Source organism: Megalobrama amblycephala, unplaced genomic scaffold (genome assembly GCF_018812025.1).
Source record: "Megalobrama amblycephala isolate DHTTF-2021 unplaced genomic scaffold, ASM1881202v1 scaffold253, whole genome shotgun sequence".
Lineage (NCBI taxonomy): Eukaryota > Metazoa > Chordata > Actinopteri > Cypriniformes > Xenocyprididae > Megalobrama > Megalobrama amblycephala.
In genome coordinates this window covers 1,413,617-1,431,349 of record NW_025953340.1, presented here as the reverse complement: position 1 = coordinate 1,431,349, position 17,733 = coordinate 1,413,617, and the positions used below count along the sequence as shown (strand labels likewise).

The following is a 17,733-nucleotide window of genomic DNA, read 5'->3' as shown; positions in this document are numbered from 1 at the left end:
GAGTAATGGCAACACTCTGCTAGTTCCTTGTATGTCCAAAGTGCAAGTCCTTTTGGCTAAAGAATCCTCTTAGCAGTGATTACCTTGGCATTACTATGACAGGTTGAAGTGCATTGTTCACAAGCTCATTGGCTTTCATGTTAGAAGGTATATTTGAAGATCCATCGAAAGGCTTAGGGCAGTGGTTTTCACCCTTGCTCCTGGAGAGCTATCATAATGCAGATTTCAGCTCCAACACCAAACACAGTAAGTCCCTCTCTTGCTGGTTCCCTTCAGCCCCTCTGCATCTCCTCCTACACATCTCAGCAAGGATCTGCCACTAATCTTTAGCTTTCCAGAGTATCCCCTGGCTCCGCCTTTGGCCTTTGATCCCATTGTTCCACCTCGGCATATCGACTTATCGGCTCTCCCTCAGCTCCTCTCTCCCTCAGGTCCATTGTGCTCCCTTGTCCCTCTAGCTCCACCATGGTCAGATGTCGTCCTGCCTGCACCTTTGGCTCCATCTGGTTTGGCTTCTTCTCTGTCCTTGTTTCCATCAGCAACACCTTGGTCTCCTGTGCCATCTCGTTCACGTGGGCTCTTCAACTTGTTAGCTATACTTCGGTCTCCATCTCTGTCCATTGTTCCCCTGGTGGAGAAAGCCAAACCACCCTTCCCTCCCTCAACTCCACCTAGGTGCCTCCTCCTGGCTAGACTGGATTACCAGCTGGCTGCTCCTGGCTCCTCTCACTCCCCACTCCCAAGGACTGTTTTGCTGACAGTACGCCTCTCTCCAGCTCCACATCCTCCACCAGAGCCCCCTCCCTCGGGCAGTTGGACTCTTTACCCTTCCGGGAACTGGTCACATATATGTTTTATTTTTCCATTTGTGTCTGCCTGATGTTTAGTTAGTCTCCTAGGTTATGAATCAGTTAATCATTATGTTCAGCTGTTCCCATTTAGTTTCCTTATTTACTCTGTGTATTTATACTCCCTGTTCTGTTCAGTTCTTTGCCCAATCTCGTTGATGCTATTCCAGTTATCTCCTTTGTTTAAATATTGTATTTACTATTAAAGACTTTTATATCTCCTGTGTCTTTATCGAAATGGCTGTATAGAATTGTGCAAAGTAAATTGTCTAAAGAAAGTAGAAAATGTTTTCTTTCTTTGACTTTCAGGTTACATTATAATGAATAAAGAGAAATTGAAATTTATCATTTAATTATTGAAATAATATATTGAATAGAATAGTTAAATGTTCAGATAAATTATCATATAAATGACTAATAACCAATTGGCATTTCAATCTAATTTCAAGGTTGCAATAATATGGTGTCAGATAAAAGTAAATTGGGTGAAATGGGTCTGTCAGATATAGGGAAGCATACAAAATGTGCAGTGCTGGTGGTACCCCAGGACAGGTTTGAGAACCACTGCTCAAGCTGATACAGCTAGTAAACAGAAATGGACTCTGTACTGACTCGGGGCTGTGTTAATATGGCAGATTGTCATGTCGTAGGCGAGACTTTGCTACGCTTACATAAGAGTAGGGGCAAAGCTGAAACTGCGATTGGAGAGATTGTTCATGATTTCGCCCAGTGCAATGCATGCTTTCAATTTCTGTGCAGTTACTTCAAATCATTTTTTTTTTCTGATTAGATGATAACAATGAAGTAATTCCCAATCAAAATATAAATTACATTCAAAACCGTTCAATATACATAACATAAACAGTAAAGATTTTATTGTGCAAAAAATGGCAAACGAATTATAGGCTACTAGATGTTTTACATGAACTGAACCACTTGTAACAACTGGATCAATCAAACACACAATTGTAAAAGGTAATCTTCACAACCCCTGACCCGTGCAGACTCCGTAATGTCCGAGTTCCCCACTGAGAACTATCACCATTTGTTCCCATCATACATTTCAAAGAGACTTGGGAGATAGTGCCTCCTCAGAAAAGTACAAGCCACAAGAATCAGACAACTGTACTGAACCGTAGTTTGGTGGAAATGAGCCAAAAGAAAGAAAAACAAGACTGCCTGAGTATATCAGGATGCTTAATTGAAATTGTATCCTTCCACAGTGATGGCACATGAAAAGCTTCTCTCTGGTCTGAATTATTACATGATTCCTAAAGTGATTACTGTCTGTGTGTCTCTTCTCTCATACATGAATCCTCATGTGGTAATTAAGAAATTCTTTACATTTGAAAGTCTTTTCACAGTGATGACACTCAATGTCTCCAATGTGAGTTTTCAGGTGTCGGTTAAGGATTCCTTTACGGTGGAAACTTTTTGCACATTTTTTGCAGGTGAAAGGTTTCTCTCCGGTGTGAATTCTCATGTGGACTTCAAATGGTCCTGTTTTAGTGAATCCTTTTCCACAGTGCTGGCAGGTGAAAGGGTATGTACAAGGCTTCTCTCCAGTGTGAATCCTCAAGTGGACTTCAAACTGTCCTTTTCGAATAAATCCTTTTCCACAGTGTTGGCAGATGAAAGGCTTTTCTCCAGTGTGAATTCTCAGGTGGACTTCAAACTGTCCTTTTTGAGTGAATCCTTTTCCACATTCTTGGCAGGCGAAAGGCTTCTCTCTAGTGTTAACTCTCTTATGGTTCCTGTCTTGAACAATAGTCTTTTCATGCTGAGGGTATGTACAAGGCTTCTCTCTAGTGTGTGTTCTCATGTGGACTTCAAGGTTTCCCTTTTGACTGAAACTCTTTCCACACTGAGGGCATGTATAAGGCTTCTCTCCAGTGTGAGTTCTCAAGTGGACTTCAAACTTTCCTTTTTGAGTAAATCCTTTTCCACAGTGTTGGCAGATGAATGGCTTCTCTCCAGTGTGAATTCTCATATGGTCTTCAAAGCGTCCAATTTGACTGAAACTCTTTCCACACTGAGGGCATGTGTAAGGTTGATCTCCAGTGTGAGTTCTCACATGGACTTCAAGGTTTCCTTTTTGACTGAAACCCTTTCCACACTGAGGGCATGTATAAGGTTTCTCTCCAGTGTGAATTCTCATGTGGGCTTCAAGGTTTCCTTTTCTATTTAACCTCTTTCCACACTGTTGACAGATGAAGTGATTTTTAGTCCTTGTCTTTTTAGCTCTTTTTTGTGATGAAGTGTTTTCAGTCTTTGAGCAACTGAAAGATTTTTCTTCAGTAATGAAATCATGATGATTCTTATATTGATCTTCAATTTCATAGAGTACTTCAGTCTCCTGTTTCAGTGCCATCAGGTCTAAAAAAGACAAATACAAGTTAACCCCACTTTAATGGCATAAAGAAAATGACATCAAAACATTTATACATGTAAAAACCAACATACAGGTAGATCTTATATGCTACTATGAGAGGTGTTACATGTTATCTGAGAAGCATTCTCAATATTGTTAACTCTTTACTTGATTTAAAGCACTTTTGAAAAATATCAAGCTGGCATTTAAACCAGCTATTTAAAAAACCCATATTGACCCAGGAGATCTGGTTAATTATAGTCTGATTTTCTTGGACAGGGGTAGCCAACCCTGTTTCGTATTCATATGAAAATTCTTATGAAAAGGATTTTATTAATTCCCCCGAAGCCATGTGGAGTTCATATTTATGATGGATGGAGGAACTTTCTTGATTTTCATACACATTGGTCTCATTCACTGCCATTATAAAGCTTGGATGCATCAGGATATTTATTAATATATTTCCGATTGCGTTCATCAGAAAGTCATATGCACCAAGGATGACTTGAGGGCAGTGTTAATTTTGACAGCAAATTTTTATTTAGTTACTTACATGTTGTTGCATTACTGTCGAGCCCATATATCGTAAAGTCTGTTTGCAAAGCCTGTGCCGAAATGCGATTGATTTACCAAAAAATCCACAGTGAAATGTACCGAATACAAATAAATAAAGCTCAACTGAAACAATCATATTGATGAAAATAAATAACCATATTTCTAGCATTAGGATCCTTTGAAAGGTAATGTTATTTTAGTCCTGTATCGCTCTTCTCTCCTCAAATCACTAACACACCAGTTGGCGGGGCTAAAGCTGCAATGATGAAGTAGGTGTTGATTTCTTCTGTGGAGGCAGAGTTTCACTATGAATAGGTACATTACAGGATCAGTCATTCACTGGGTCTGGTCTCAATAAAAGCTCTTAACAAAGATTTCAGTTCTGAAACTTACAGAATGTTCTTATGGTAAGATGAACTCTTAAATATTAAAAGCTCAAGGAAAATATGATTTCTCAATTCATGACCCCTTTGAATAAACTACATCACTGGATGCATTTTTTAATATTTCAAATTAATGCAGGCACTGACATCTGCCAACTTTTTAAAAAGGCAAAAACAATATTACCACTATCCAGTAATATCAAATTTTTCTATAGTAAAAACATGAAATAATAATTTAAAACACTTAAATTGAATACTATAAAATCATAATATAACAACGTATAGCCTGACTGACTGATTATTTAAAACAATCATATTACTTTTAACTCCTTACCAGCCAGTGATTTTTTTATTTTATTTTTTTTTGCCAGCGCCAGCATTTTTGATCATTTTCACCATTGGACAAATTTAATAAGGATATTCGAGAATCTTTGAGAATGAAACCAACCTGTTTGTTCCTCAGATTCTTCTTGTTTCAAACTGAATGTTTCTTCAATCTTCAGGTCTTCACTCTCCTCTTTAATAAATGCCATCTTTGTTTGTTCCTCAGTATCTTCATGTTTCAAACTGAATACGTCTTCAATCTTCATGTCTTCACTCTCTTCTTTAATAAACGCCATCTTTATAATAGTGTGTCATGTGGATCTCAGTCGCTTCATCAGGAGTTTTTCTGTGTGTTTGTCCTGTTTAAAATGAGAATAATTAACAGAAAGAAAAATAAATCCAAGCTAAATACTACCTAGTTCAGTAGTCAGTGCAATGGTAAGTGAGCCAGAGTTAGAATTAATGGCCTTAAATGACCTGTGGCCTGTTGCATGAATCTAGGTGAACAAACTAAATCCAACCTGGTTTAGATCAGGATCAACTGTTGCACAGTGCTCCGTATAAACCTTCTCTATCAACTAAGGTTTGAACCAGAGTTTGCAAAGTACGTGCACCTGAAAGTGTGACACGTGCAGCAAACAGCCAATCACACGGAACAAGGAGAACGTCAGTTTGATTCACTTCTCACGAGAGAGCCGCACAATTCACGTGTCTTCCGAAGATTAAGAGATCATTATGAAAAATATGAAATTAAACGGAGGAATAAACACTGCTGCATTGAAAGTTTGAGAAGGCAAATGAAAGAAAATATCTGACTATATCAATGCATGTGAATCAAACAAATAGACCAAATAATATAGTTTCATAAACAGCTCAAAAGAATACATGCAAGCTTAATATGTTTAAAAGCTTTATATATTATGCATGTATTATATTTATTTTACTTTAAAAGCAAAGTTTAATATTGTAAATTAATAAAATAGGCCTAATTGTATGACTATTTCATGAATTATTCATAATTTTAATTTATTAAATATAATGAATAATTAAAAGCAAATGTTGAGCAATTTTGTCTCTAAAATGTTTTTACTATAAACTGATTTAATTTGGAGCTAGATACAGGGGGAGTGGCTTTATTGCATCAGATACATGTCACTTTACTCACAGCTGATTGGCCCAGTTTGGGTTTGTAACCTCAAACTCAGAATAAAAACTGCTCCGGAGCAGGTTAGCCGTGTAGCGTAAGTTACCATAGCAATGAAACCCGCTAAAAACCAATCCACCTTCATGAGCCTGAAAAAACAGAGTTTCTTCAAACTAATCTTGAACTTACATGGGTAGAAACTGAAACCAGCTTTGTGCAACAGGCCACAGATTATTAAAAACTTAGCAATAAACATTAAGAAAAGAATGCAAATTATAAATACATTTTTATTAATAACATGTTCTATTTTAATTGAAGCTTATATTTAATACTACACTTTAATAAAAACATTTACACTGTTTTGAGTAGCTTGTGACGTCAGACTCACGATATATATAGAGAGAGAGAGAGATGCACTGTTTCTGTTACTTAACAAAAAAAATGTTCAGTTATGTTAGATAAAATAATATAATGTTAAATTCAATAATGACTAAGCAATCTTACATCGCTTGTAAAACTATAAAAATGCCTGAATTGTTTATATCGATTTAAACATGGTAAAATGCTTAAAAACAAACCTTTCTTGAGACGAATTACAACAGATGCAGGAGCTCGGTGCAGCATTATGACATCACGTCTGCAGTTCAAAATAAAAGTCCTTTATATACAAAAATGGGGTATGTGGGAGGGGACGCCATTGTGCCAAAATTATTCTTTCTAGCAATTTTCATATGTAATCGGATTAATGTATCCCATTATAGGAAAGAAAAATCTAAAGTCTCTTTAACATCTCAGATGTTTCTACGAGACAAAAATGAGGCTACTTTAACATCAAATGGAGACTTTTAGCTTGAGCTTGAACTGCTGTGTTTTAAATGTGTCTTCTATGACAACCATTACCACTTGCTTTCAGATTTTGTGGAGACACTCTTTACCTCATGAATTAATAAATTCTTCTGAAGTAAAAAAAAAAAAAAAAAAAAAATAGAGAGAGATGAGAAAGAGAGAAATCCTGTCAGAGAAAGCTGTCAAAATTGCAAGCACAATAAACCTCACAATAATTGAAATGAGCTTTTAAATCTCTACGACTCCAAACATCTACAAGTTTCTGTGATTGGGCACGAGTTACAGCACAAGTAGGGAATGCAGAAGTGAACTGAGTATCAATCTCAGATTTTTCAGTCGTAAATGGTTGATGTACAACAATAGGAAGAGGAAAAACCTGGGCACCTGCTAGATCATTTCCTAGAATGAGATCAACCCCATCTACCGGTAACTGTGAACATACCTCCAATGTAAATAACCCAGTAACGAGTTTTGATTTCAAAAACACACTTGATGAAGAGGAACAGTTACACAACCCATTTCAAACCCACAAACTAGTACATCAGTACCCATGTGTGATTCATCAGAGAAAGGGAGCATCTCTTCTAAAATAAAAGACTGTGCAGACCCTGTGTCTTTTAGAATCCTTAACTGTCTTTCCTCTGACTCAAATGGAAGAGATACATTAACAGTAAACATAAATGGCTGATAGGTAATAATTGTTTACTTTAGAAACCAATTGCATGAGCGCTGCACTTTTAAGGCTGATTTATACTTCTGCATCGGACCTATGTGGGGCCTCTGCCCCGTAGGCTATGAATCTGTTTTCATTTATGCTTCTGCGTTGTTGTCCGCGTCGATGTGCATGCAGACCACTAGTAGGCAGCGTCCGCAGTAATGTTGAGTATCAAGGCAAAAGCAGCTTGTCATATATGTTGTCAGAGAAGCTTACAAATAGAAACGGCAGAGGAGCAGCAAATAGATAACGACTTTTGTTGCAATATGACTGCATGGGTCCCCTGAAACAGAGCGTATTTAATTCCTATGGAAGTTGAAAACGCGTACTCTTCTCCTATTGCTCCGCGCCAGTTTTTGACCCATGGGAGGGGTTCTAGCAGACCAATCACAGCGCTTGTGGTCCACATAGAATTGACATGTTGTTACATTTTTGAAGAGGCGCACGTCAGGGTACGTCGTAGGCTACATGTGTTACAAATAGACTATGCCATAGCTACGGCGTACACTCAACGCAGAAGTATAAATCAACCTTTAGACTCAGCAGTGGCACTCTTTTGTTTCCACGCTTTACATTCTGAGATTAAATGGTTGGGGTCGAGACAAAAAAAACTAGCTTGTCCGTCCTTTGCATTGCGTGTTTGTCCTCGGGGTTCCCCCCACACATCAGGATTTCACAATCGGGGAGCCTCCGACATTCTTCTGAGCATATTCAGTCACTTTTAACACACCTCACACCACAGGAAAATCTGTTAAGATAATCTGTAGAACCATAAAGAAAATCGGGACATTACCTAGGATTGTTGGAACAGGAGAAAAACAGCCCAAAATCAGCCCAATTATCTTGTCGTGTGTACCTAGCATAAGTTATGAGTGGAAAAAGTGGAAGCAATTGGGAATAACAACAACTCAGCCATGAAGTGGTAGACCACGTAAAATCACAGAGCAGGGTCAACGCATGCTGAGGCACACAGAAGTTGGCAACTTTCTGCAGAGTCAATAGCTACAGACCTTCAAACTTAATGTGTCCTTCAGATTAGCTCAAGAACAGTGTGTAGAGAGCTTCAAGGAACGGGTTTCCATGGCCGAGCAGATGCATCCAAGCCTTACATCACCAAGAGCAATGTTAAGCATTGGATGCAGTGGTGTAAAGCTCGCCGCCACTGGACTCTAGAGCAGTGGAGACGGAGTGACGAATCACGCTTCTCTCTCTGGCAATCCGATGGACGAGTCTGGGTTTGGCGGTTACCAGGAGAACGGTACTTGCCTGACTGCATTGTGCCAAGTGTAAAGTTTGGTGGAGGGGGGTTATGGTGTGGGGTTATTTTTCAGGGGGTGGGGTTGTTTTTCAGGGGTTGGGCTTGAACCCTTAGTTCCAGTGAAAGGAACTCTTAATGCTTCAGCATACCAAAACATCTTGCACAATTTCATGCTCCCAACTTTGTGGTAACAGTTTGGGAATGGCCCCTTCCTTTTCCAACATGACTGTGCACCAGTGTACAAAGCAAGGTACATAAAGACATGGATGAGCGAGTTTGGTGTGGAGGAACTTGACTGGCGTCCCAAAACTTTTGGCAATATAGTGTATCTAGTGGAGTCTTTCCCTTGTGTTTATATCTCTGCTGAGTATATATATATCAATGTCGTCACACCCGTGACTATGATGCCCAGGCAGACAGCCTATAAAGGCATGTCATTACATCATGTCAGTTCTCTTTCCAGTTCTCGTCATTGCAGAAAACATTAAGGATGGTGAAGTTACAGAGCTTGATCAATTAGCTTGAAATATTACTCTAGCTAAGTGTACATAGGAAATCATGGCATAACCAGACCTGCTATCAGAGAAAGTAATGTTTATCGGCTTAAATATGTAGAAGTGGCTATGACCTCTGACTAGAGTGTTACTTGAATTCAAATGTATACAGATCTATGGGAACTAAACAAAATACTTTTAGAGAGAGCAAGCATGCATTCAAATTCCATGCAATTACTTCAAATAATTATTTTCTTTTCTTATTAGGTAATAACAACATAATGAAGTTATTCCTGGTCACAATACAAATTACATTCAAAACAGTTCAATGTACAAATTTTAAACAGTAAAGATTTTATTGTGCAAAAAAAAAAAGGGCAAACGAATTATAGGCTACTAGATGTTTTACATGAACTGAACCACTTGTAACGATTGGATCGATCAAAGACACAATTGTAACCCATGCAGACTCTGCAATGTCTGAGTTCCCCACTGAGAACTATCACCATTTGCTCCCATCATACATTTCAAAAAGACTTGGGAGATAGTGCCTGATCAGAAAAGTACAGGCCACAAGAATCAGACAACTGACCTGAACCGTACAGTTTGGTGGAAATGAGCCAAAAGAAAGAAAAACAACTCTGCCTGAGTCAGGATGCTTATGTGAAACTGTATATTTCCACAAAAAAGTCTTCTCTCTGGTGTGAGTTATTACATGATTCCTAGGGTGAAACTCATTCCACACTGATGAAATATAAAACTGTTCTCTCATACATGAATCCTCATGTGGTAATTAAGGGATTCTTTACATTTGAAAGTCTTTTCACAGTGACGACACTCAATGTCTCCAATGTGAGTTTTCAGATGTCGGTTAAGGATTCCTTTACGGTGGAAACTTTTTGCACATTTTTTGCAGGTGTAAGGTTTCTCTCCAGTGTGAATTCTCATGTGGACTTCAAACTGTCCTTTTTTAGTGAATCCTTTTCCACACTGCTGGCAGGTGAAAGGGTATGTACAAGGCTTCTCTCCAGTGTGAATTCTCAAGTGGACTTCAAACTGTCCTTTTCGAATAAATCCTTTTCCACAGTGTTGGCAGATTAAAGGTTTATCTCCAGTGTGAATTCTCAGGTGGACTTCAAACTGTCCTTTTTGAGTGAATTCTTTTCCACATTGTTGGCAGGTGTAAGGCTTCTCTCTAGTGTGAGTTCTTGTGTGGACTTCTAACTGTCCTTTTCGACTAAATCCTTTTCCACAGTGCTGGCAGACGAAAGGCTTCTCTCCAGTTGTCTTATAAACTTTAAGGTTCCTGTTTTGAATGACAGTTTTTCCACGGGGAGGGTATGTACAAGGCTTCTCTCTAGTGTGAGTTCTCATGTGCCTCTTAAAGTTTCCTTTTTGATTGAAACTTTTCCCACATTGTTTGCAAGTGTAAGGCTTCTCTCCAGTGTGAATTCTCATATGGTCTTCAAAGCGTCCAATTTGACTGAAACCCTTTCCACACTGAGGGCAAGTGTAAGGTTGATCTCCAGAGTGAATTCTCAGGTGGGCTTTAAGGTGTCCTTTTTGACTGAATCTCTTTCCACACTTAGGGCATGTGAAAGGCTTCTCTCCACTGTGAACTCTCATGTGAACTTCAAGGTTTCCTTTTCTATTGAAACTCTTTCCACACTGTTGGCAGATGAAGTGATTGATTTTTCCTTCATTTTGAGCTCTTTTTTGTGATGAAGTGTTTTCAGCCTGTAGGCAACTGAAAGTTTTTTCTCCAGTTATGAAATTATGATGATTCTGATATTGATCTTTTTCTTCGTTTTCATTGAGTACTTCAGTCTCCTCTTTCAGTGCCATCAGGTCTAAAAAAGACAAATACAAGTTAACCCCATTTTAATGGCATAAAGAAAATGAAATCAAAACATACATGTAAAAACCAACATACAATACATATTTATTACCACTTATTTTTTTCCCAATACGATACCTATACTTTGAAGGCCGATACCTATACTTTGAAGGCCAATATCGCCGATATCAGTAAGGCAAGGCAAGGCAAGGCACTTTTATTTATAGAGCACATTTCAAACAGCCACTGCTGACCAAAGTGCTGTACAATCAGTTCAGACAATATAAAATACATAAATACATCAGCAGACACAGACACATCGTAACCCATCATAAAAACCCATCATAAAATTACATTTAACCAAAAGCCAAAGAGAAAAAATAAGTCTTTAGTGAAGATTTAAAACTATCAACAGTGGAAGACAACCTTAGGTGTTCCGGCAAATCATTCCACAGACGCGGAGCAGCAACAGAGAAGGCACGATCACCTTTTAATTTAAGTCTAGATCGTGGCACAGTGAGCATCAACTTGTTCGAGGACCTTAAAGATCTAGAACATTTCCGGTGGAGAAGGTCTGTAATGTATTGAGGAGCTTGACCATTTAACCCCTTAAACACATACAACAATACCTTGAACTTGACACGGTATTCGACCGGCAACCAGTGAAGCGAAGCAAGAACAGGTGAAATATGTTCCCTCTTTCGGGTACCAGTAAGAAGCCTGGCGGCAGCGTTTTGTACCATTTGTAGGTGGGATAAGGAAGACTTAGCCACCCCAAGGTACAGCGAGTTACAATAATCCAGCCTCGATGAAATAAAGGCATGAATCACTGTCTCCAAATCTTTTACTGTTAAAAATGCTTTTAATTTCGCAATAGATCTCAAATGATAAAAGCTACTCCTCACCACTGAGTTAATTTGTTTGTCAAATTTAAGGCCGTTATCAAAAATCACTCCCAGATTTTTGGTATAAGCATGAGAATTCTCACTTAAAGGACCCAGTTGTTTTTTAATCTGTATATTAGAAGCTGGTGATCCAAAAACTACAATTTCGGTTTTAGAGTCATTCAATGTTAAAAAATTAGCTGCCAGCCAGCCTCTTACCTCCTCGAGACAGTTCAACAAAGACTTTATGTCATAATTATCCCCATTTTTTAAAGGGAGATACACCTGTGTATCATCCGCATAAAAGTGATATGGAATATTGTGCTTTCGAAAAATCGAGCCTAAAGGGAGCAAATACAGCGAAAACAACAGCGGGCCCAAAATAGACCCCTGAGGTACACCACAAGTTAATGGTACAGAAGAGGAAGAAAAATTCCCAATCTCCACAGAAAATGTTCTATCAGAAAGATACGATTTAAACCAATTCAATGCAGTACCTTGAATTCCTACACAATTACTCAACCGCTCAAGCAAGATAGCATGATCAATTGTATTGAATGCAGCACTGAGGTCCAGAAGGAACAAAATTGCACAGTTACCCGAATCCACAACCAGCAAAAGATCATTCAACACCTTCAGCAAAGCTGACTCTGTACTGTAATGTTGTCTGAAACCAGACTGAAATTTGTCCAACAAATTATTCTCACTTAAAAATACCGTCAATTGATGGAAAACAACCTTTTCCATTACTTTTGATAAAAATGGTAATTTTGAAATTGGACGATAGTTATCTAAAATATAAGGATCTGAACTGGCCTTTTTGCAGAGTGGATTCACTACTGCGTGTTTCAGAATTGATGGAACAGTACCTTGAGATAGGCTGCTATTTATAATGGTTAAAACAAAAGGTTCAAGTACACATAACACTTCCCTAAAAAGATGTGGAGGCACCACATCCAAAGAGCAAGAAGAAAGCTTCATTTTGTTGAAAAGCTCAACAAGAAAAGTAGAAGAAATAGGCTCAAACTCAGTTAAGCAGGCCGAACATGGGTCATTAACAGGTGCATTCAAATCCAACTTGGGGATACTAGAACGAATATTATTAATTTTATCCACAAAAATATTTCAAAAATGAATCACAAATTGTAGGTGTAGCATCAGGAAATGAGATTGAATTTGGATTTAGTACATTATGTATTGTACTAAACAGAGTCTTTGGACTGTTTGCTATCAGATCAGAAAAATATTTTTCCCTAGCAGCCTTAAAAGAGTGCTGGTAGCTCACCATGCAATGTTTCATAATTTCATAGGATACTTGGAGCTTATCTTTCTTCCACTTTCTTTCAGCTTTTCTCCATTCCTGTCATTCCTGTATCCTTGTTAAGCCAAGGTCGCGACCTTGACTTAGGTTTCTTAGTTTTAAATGGGGCAACTACATCCAAAACATTACCACACAGAGTGTTAAAATAATTAAGTTGATCATCAATAGACATCTCTGAAAATGAAGGCACAGTGAGGCCAGCATCACTAAAAAATGCATCTTCGAAAAGTTTAGATGTAGCAGAATTTACAATCCGGATTGGACGATCACAAGACTTAACATTAGCCTTTGAAGTATTGAGTACAGTGTTAAACAATACTGGCTTATGATCTGATACACAGAATTCATCAATCTCTATATTACTGACAGAGAGACCTCCTGAAATCACCAAGTCAAGAGTATGGCCTTGTTTATGAGTAGCTTCTGTAATGGACATAGTGAGGTTAAACGAATCAATAATTTGAAGAAATTCCTTAACCAAAGGAACAGTACAGTACAGATACGATATTACTAATCTGAACTTATACATTAGAAAATTTCTTAAATTATTGAATTACTAAGAGTAAAATGGGTAATGATACCCACTATTTAAAAAAGGCATTTTAACATTCAATATGCCTTAATTGCAATTTATTAGATTATATTTTTGTTTACACATTGTTAAAATGTTTACTTGTAGTGGTAACCATGGATATCTACAAATAATATTACTATGCCTAGCTGAACTATAGTCACTGAAGTAAAAACATAGGCAGTGAGCGAACGCTTTCTGTGATTGATTGGTTCTGATTTGCAGCATTTGCGTGTGTTCAGATGAGCAGGAAAATACTTCTACTACAAATTATTCACTAACATATTTGTCCAATTAAAAGCATATTGTATGCATTAACTTTATTATTAAATAAAAAAATTACTGGTAAAAAAAAACACCTTGGTTTCAATTTATTTATTTATTTTTTGAGTATCGATACTTTCAATACTCAACATCAGTATTAATATATCAATACTTCATATGGATCCGCCCATCCCTAACTCTCTAAAAAACAACACATTTTTACTATTACAGCTCTCAAGCTCTCGTTAAGTCGTTAAAAATGTTGACTATAGCATTACACTTAAATCTATGGCATTATATTTAGATTGTGGCATGAAAGGTTGCAGTGATGAACATTGTAGTCGATCACAGACATGTTGTTGAGTGCATAAAAGCAGTGATCTCGTCATTGACATTTCAATTTCTCCACACTAACGAATGCTGTCATCATAACTAACATAATGTAAAAAAAGAAATTCGCTGAATAAAACAAACAATTTTTGGCACGAGTCCAGAACTCAGTCACTGATAAACTAACGCTGTTTGATTGACAGCTCCAGTGATGGTCAAGGAAGCTTTCTTTGAACACTTTCAATATATAATTTAATCAGTTTAAATGACAGATTATTTTCATCCTACTAAAAGAAACAAGGTGAAGTTGAGCTTTCAGTCACTGGTTTGATTTACTGACACATAAAGAACATCACATGAATCATTAATATCAGATCAGGCATTAGAATTAACACAGTTTCTCACATGTTGTTGCATTACTGTCAAGTCCATATCATAAAAGTCTGTTTGCAAAGCCTGCATCGAAATTCGATTGATTTAACAAAGAATCCACAGTGAAATGTACCGAATACAAATAAATAAACTGAAAATAAATAACCATATTCCTAGCATTAGGATTCTTTGAAAGGTAATGTTATTTTAGTCCTGTATCGCTCTTCTCTCCTCAAATCACTAACACACCAGTGGGCGGGGCTAAAGCTGCAATGATGAAGTTGGTGTTGATTTCTTCTGTGGAGGCGGAGTTTCATTATAAATAGGCACATTACAGGACGGGTCATTCGGTGGGTCTGGTGTCAATAAAAGCTTTTAACAAGGAAGATTTCGGTTCTGAAACTTGCAAGATATTCTTATAGTAATATAACCTCTTGTATATCAAAAGCTCAAGGAAAATATGAATTTTCAGTTAATGACTGCTTTGAATAAACTACATCACTGGATATGAAAATTTTATTATTTCAAATTAATGCAGGCACTGACATTTCCCAACTATTTAAAAAGGCAAAAACAATATTACCACTATAGACAGTAATATCTAATTGTTATTATTTCATGTTTTTACTATATAATTTAAAACATTTAAAATGTATACTATAAAATCATATTATACAGGCATTTATGTAACACATTTATGTATATTTAGCAAAGAAGAATAATGAATATTTCTGTTTTCTGTGTTTTTTTTTTTAATTTGTGATATATTGCAAGAATATATGGATGCAGTATTGCAACAAAATTGACATTTAGACCTAAGTTTAGCTCAATCAACAGCATTTGTAGCAATATTGTTTTAAAATATATAATATTATAATAAAACTTATTTTAAAAGGTTATAGCTTGGAACATAAAATTTAAGTGAATGGGATCAAATTTCTTAGGCTACAGCTTCAGCCATCAGGCACTGAACTGGACTAACAGTATGAACACAAAGAGGTCTGAGTTCAGTTCAAAGTGTTTATAATGTAGTTACAGGAAGAGTTCATCTGACAAGAGCTGCACATTCTGACTACTTTATTTGTTCATTCACTTCATCTTCTGGAGATGTCAGTTGTAATATTAAGTTTTTGTTGTTTATCTGAATGATCTCATAATTTCATTTCATTTTACAGGTGTTCATTCACTCTCAGCTTCAGCTCAAACAGCAATGCCTGACTGACTGTGATTATTGAAAACAATCATATTCCTTTATACTCTTTACGTACCAAAATTTAATAAGGATCTTTGAGAATGAAACCAACCTGTTTGTTCCTCAGTTTCTTCATGTTTCACTGTGAATGTTTCTTCACTCTTCTCTTTTAAAAATGCCATCTTTGGTTGTTCCTCAGTATCTTCATGTTTTACTCTGAGTGTTTCTTCAATTATTATGTTTTCACTCTCCTCTTTAATAAACGCCATCTTTGTTTGTTCCTCAGTTTCTTCTTGTTTCAAACTGAATACTTCTTCAATCTTCATGTCTTCACTCTCCACTTTAATAAATGCCATCTTTATAACAATACTTAAGGAGATTTTCTCTGTGTTTGTCCTGTTTAAGATGAGAATAATTAACAGAAAGAAAAATAAATCCAAGCTACAACTCCATAGTTCAGTATTCAGTGCACTGGTAAAATTAAAGGAGAACTAATGGTCTTTCACACCCTGGTTACTAAAAAAAAAAAAAAAAGAAAGAAAAGAAAGAAACACTAATTAGCAATACACATTAATAACAAAATACAGATACATTTTTTAATTGACATTTTCTATTTATTTAAAGCTTATACATTTTCATTTAAAAAATCTGCAGAAGTTCTGTTAAAGTTACATAACAAAATTTACAAACAAAATTACAAATTTACACTGTTTTGAGTAGCTTGTGACGTCAGCTTGCAGTGATTCGAATCAGTGAATCATTTTATGAAAGAATTGATTCAACTGACTCGGAGTTTGCAAAAGGTTCAGTTTCTTCATCACTGCCTGACAGTGACTGAATTTCTGTTTATGATAAACTGACTCACAATATAGAGAGTGAAATGAGATGTCCTTTTTAATCAAAAATAATGTATGTTAGATAAAGTAGTACAATGTTAAATGAATGGTTTTTATCGATTTAAACACGGTAAAATGCTTAAAAAACACAAACCTTTCTTCAGCCAAATCATAACAGATGCAGGAGCATGGCACAGCCTTATGACATCATATCTCCAGACCAAAATAAAAGTCCTTTATATGCAAAAATGGGGTATGCGGGAGGGGGCGCCATTGTGCCAGAATAATTCTTTAAAATAACCTTTGCAAATTTCTCGCCATTTTCAAATGTAATTGGATTAATGTGGATACATCCCATTATAGTGAAAGAAAAATCAAAAGTGAAATCAGTGAATAAATAATTCTTGTGAAAAAATGATAATTCTCTCAGTGTTTTAAGTAAAAAAGAAAGAGAGAAATCCTGTTAGAGAAAAATGACAAAATTGCAAGCACAATAAACCTCATAATTTTTTGGAGGTGAATGCTGTTTGAAGTTAAACTATTTAAAACCTCATTTTTGATTCTTCTAAGACTCCGAACCGACAGCAATAACAGAGCTCCGTTAGCCATGTTAGTTATGTCACGAATGTGAATTTTCTCAGTTTCCAGTAAAGATCAGATTATAGGAAGGTTTCAGAATTATGCAGGATACAGAGGATAGCTGGGACCTAAAACTTTAATTTATAATGTACATTTTATATATATTTTAGGGATCAAATACTCAAAGGTTGATCAATACTGTACTTGATACTGTAAGAACTGAATCAAAATGACACATAATATTTAAGAAATAAATGTCATTAACTGTTTACTACTGTACTGTTAAAAGACTGGCTTACACAGTCTAATTAAATTGATAGTTCAGTTCTTTAAACTGTAGTGAGCCACTTTAGTTTGGCATCCTGTCATATTGAAGTCTTTGTTTATTACATGTTTGTTTATTAGTTGTTAACATGAAAGAGTGTATTTTGTACTTTATACTGTGAGTTGAATCTCAAATTTAGAGAAGATTTGAGTTACAATTCTTGTCACCTGAGATCAGTGATTTCGCATTAGTGAGTCTGCCAAAAATATGTGCATTTTACAGAGATTGTGCAAGAAATAACAGACTTGGTATATTCGCATGGGATCAAAATTGAAACTATGTCT

The 17,733-nt window shown here is 36.5% G+C and overlaps 2 protein-coding genes across 3 annotated transcripts; both read right to left on the bottom strand.

Annotated features, from left to right (window-relative positions):
• Positions 1-1,706: 1,706 nt before the first annotated feature.
• Positions 1,707-7,079, bottom strand: LOC125261063 (gastrula zinc finger protein XlCGF57.1-like). The gene is made up of 3 exons (XM_048179614.1): positions 6,204-7,079; positions 4,606-4,840; positions 1,707-3,224 (listed from the first exon to the last, which is right to left on the bottom strand). The coding sequence occupies exons 2-3, from the start codon at positions 4,775-4,777 to the stop codon at positions 2,152-2,154; spliced, it is 1,245 nt and encodes a 414-aa protein (XP_048035571.1). The 5' UTR covers positions 4,778-4,840; positions 6,204-7,079; the 3' UTR covers positions 1,707-2,151.
• Positions 7,080-9,275: 2,196 nt separating this feature from the next.
• Positions 9,276-17,278, bottom strand: LOC125261057 (zinc finger protein OZF-like). Of its 2 annotated transcripts, none has more exons than XM_048179605.1 (3): positions 16,700-17,278; positions 15,822-16,225; positions 9,276-10,788 (listed from the first exon to the last, which is right to left on the bottom strand). In XM_048179605.1, the coding sequence occupies exons 2-3, from the start codon at positions 16,063-16,065 to the stop codon at positions 9,707-9,709; spliced, it is 1,326 nt and encodes a 441-aa protein (XP_048035562.1). In that variant the 5' UTR covers positions 16,066-16,225; positions 16,700-17,278; the 3' UTR covers positions 9,276-9,706. The 2 variants fall into 2 exon arrangements, with proteins under 2 accessions (XP_048035562.1, XP_048035563.1); XM_048179606.1 differs by having other exon boundaries at positions 15,822-16,105.
• Positions 17,279-17,733: the final 455 nt, after the last annotated feature.